This window comes from Teleopsis dalmanni, chromosome 2 (genome assembly GCF_002237135.1).
Source record: "Teleopsis dalmanni isolate 2A chromosome 2, ASM223713v2, whole genome shotgun sequence".
Classification (NCBI taxonomy): domain Eukaryota; kingdom Metazoa; phylum Arthropoda; class Insecta; order Diptera; family Diopsidae; genus Teleopsis; species Teleopsis dalmanni.
The window spans coordinates 152,435,725-152,437,210 of record NC_051847.1 but is presented as its reverse complement, the minus strand read 5'-3'; the positions used below and the strand labels follow the sequence as shown (position 1 = coordinate 152,437,210).

General features: G+C 39.7%; 1 protein-coding gene across 1 annotated transcript; it reads right to left on the bottom strand.

Moving 5' to 3' along the window:
• LOC119675950 (craniofacial development protein 2-like) lies at positions 1 to 435 on the bottom strand. Its single transcript, XM_038087168.1, has one exon. The coding sequence runs from the start codon at positions 433 to 435 to the stop codon at positions 1 to 3; it is 435 nt and encodes a 144-aa protein (XP_037943096.1).
• Between the last annotated feature and the right edge of the window lie 1,051 nt (positions 436 to 1,486).

Sequence of the window (1,486 nt, the reverse complement as noted above, 5' to 3'; positions counted from 1 at the left end):
TCATAATTCATACAAAGTTCCAAAAACAGCTCCCCATTCTCTCTTGAAATCGCCCATAAGAATAATTACATTGGTTCTAGGAATTTCAGAGAGCGTTCTTTCTAGCGTACTGTAGAAAACTTCTTTTTGGTCAAGTGGACTATCTTCTGTTGGAGCATAGTATTGTACTAGAGACATATTGAATTTCTTTGCGCGAAAACGCACTACTATTATTCTTTCGGATATAGCTTTCCAGCATAAGATTGAGTGCTTAACATTTTTTCTTACGTAAACTGCAACGCCTCGGATGTGAGGGTCTTGTTCGTCGGGCATGCCGGAGTACATAAGTACACCTCCCTTTTGGTTTGTGAATTCACCTGTACCATTCCATCTGATTTCGCTAATGCCAATTACGTCTATTTTAAACCTATCGCATTCAGCGGCTAACGTAGCCATTTTTCCTGCTTGAAACAGAGTTCGCACGTTCCATTGTCCAAATCTTGTCCTTTTTACATTCCTTAAGTCGGTATCGTTTTGGTCAGGCCGATTTCTATTTCTTGTGAATACTTGAATCTAATGTTTTTCAGCCGCCACGAGTGATTAACCCATAGCTGCCAAGATCGGTGGTAGGGCTGCTACCTTTCTTAAATTTCGTCAATCACCATTTGGCCTCCGACCCTGCCATGATGTAAATGTGCAGCTAGCATTTCCTCTAGACAGCAGATGGAAGAGTTCAGATATCCCGCCGAACACTCGGTCGCCAGAGCCTCATTAGTGAAAACAGGGAACACCGCGGGAACGTTGAGGTTGACGTTAACTCAAGAGAGGCTATTTGAAACGCGTCTTGAGCCTTGTTCGCTCATGTATGTATATATGTCTATCTATTGTTGTCTTCACAAACTCAAGATTGCACGTACCATTATCTATCAAACAACCGCAGAGCACCACCGTATCACCTCTATATTTTACAGTTGGGAAAAGATTTTGTTTACTGTATGCTTTACTTATGCCATACTAAATTACATCCTTGAATGCTAAAAACACAAAACTAGGATTCGTCGGAGTAAACCACATTATTCCAAAACTCCTCCGGCATATCTACATATTTATTTGCAAAAGCAATGCGCTTCTTTCGATTAGTTAGAGATATGTAAGGCTTCTTTCCCGGTTCAACTTCTCTTCCTTCCAAAATGTTATGATGGTTTTTCTCTCATCGACGCTTACTTCTTTATGATTAGACACCATTTGCCAGTTTGTAGTAGGTATTTTAAGTGTAATACAGTTTTTTGCAGTTTTGATTAATTACCATAAATACATTAAGACGCAATGCAAAGTTTCACCAATTAACATTTTACTCGCCTTAGAAATACCGAAAGTCCAAGTGTTTGTAGACTTTTGATCGCTTGTTTTGCTACCCTTGACAATAAAAGCTCCGGAGTAGTCGTATGGGAAATAGATGAGGAATGGCTATCGATGAAGTAGAAAGCAAATTGTGCATGGATGTAAA

Excerpts from the sequence above, each read along its gene's own strand:
- LOC119675950 (XM_038087168.1), bottom strand. The coding sequence starts at position 435 with ATGGCTACGTTAGCCGCTGAATGCGATAGGTTTAAAATAGACGTAATT.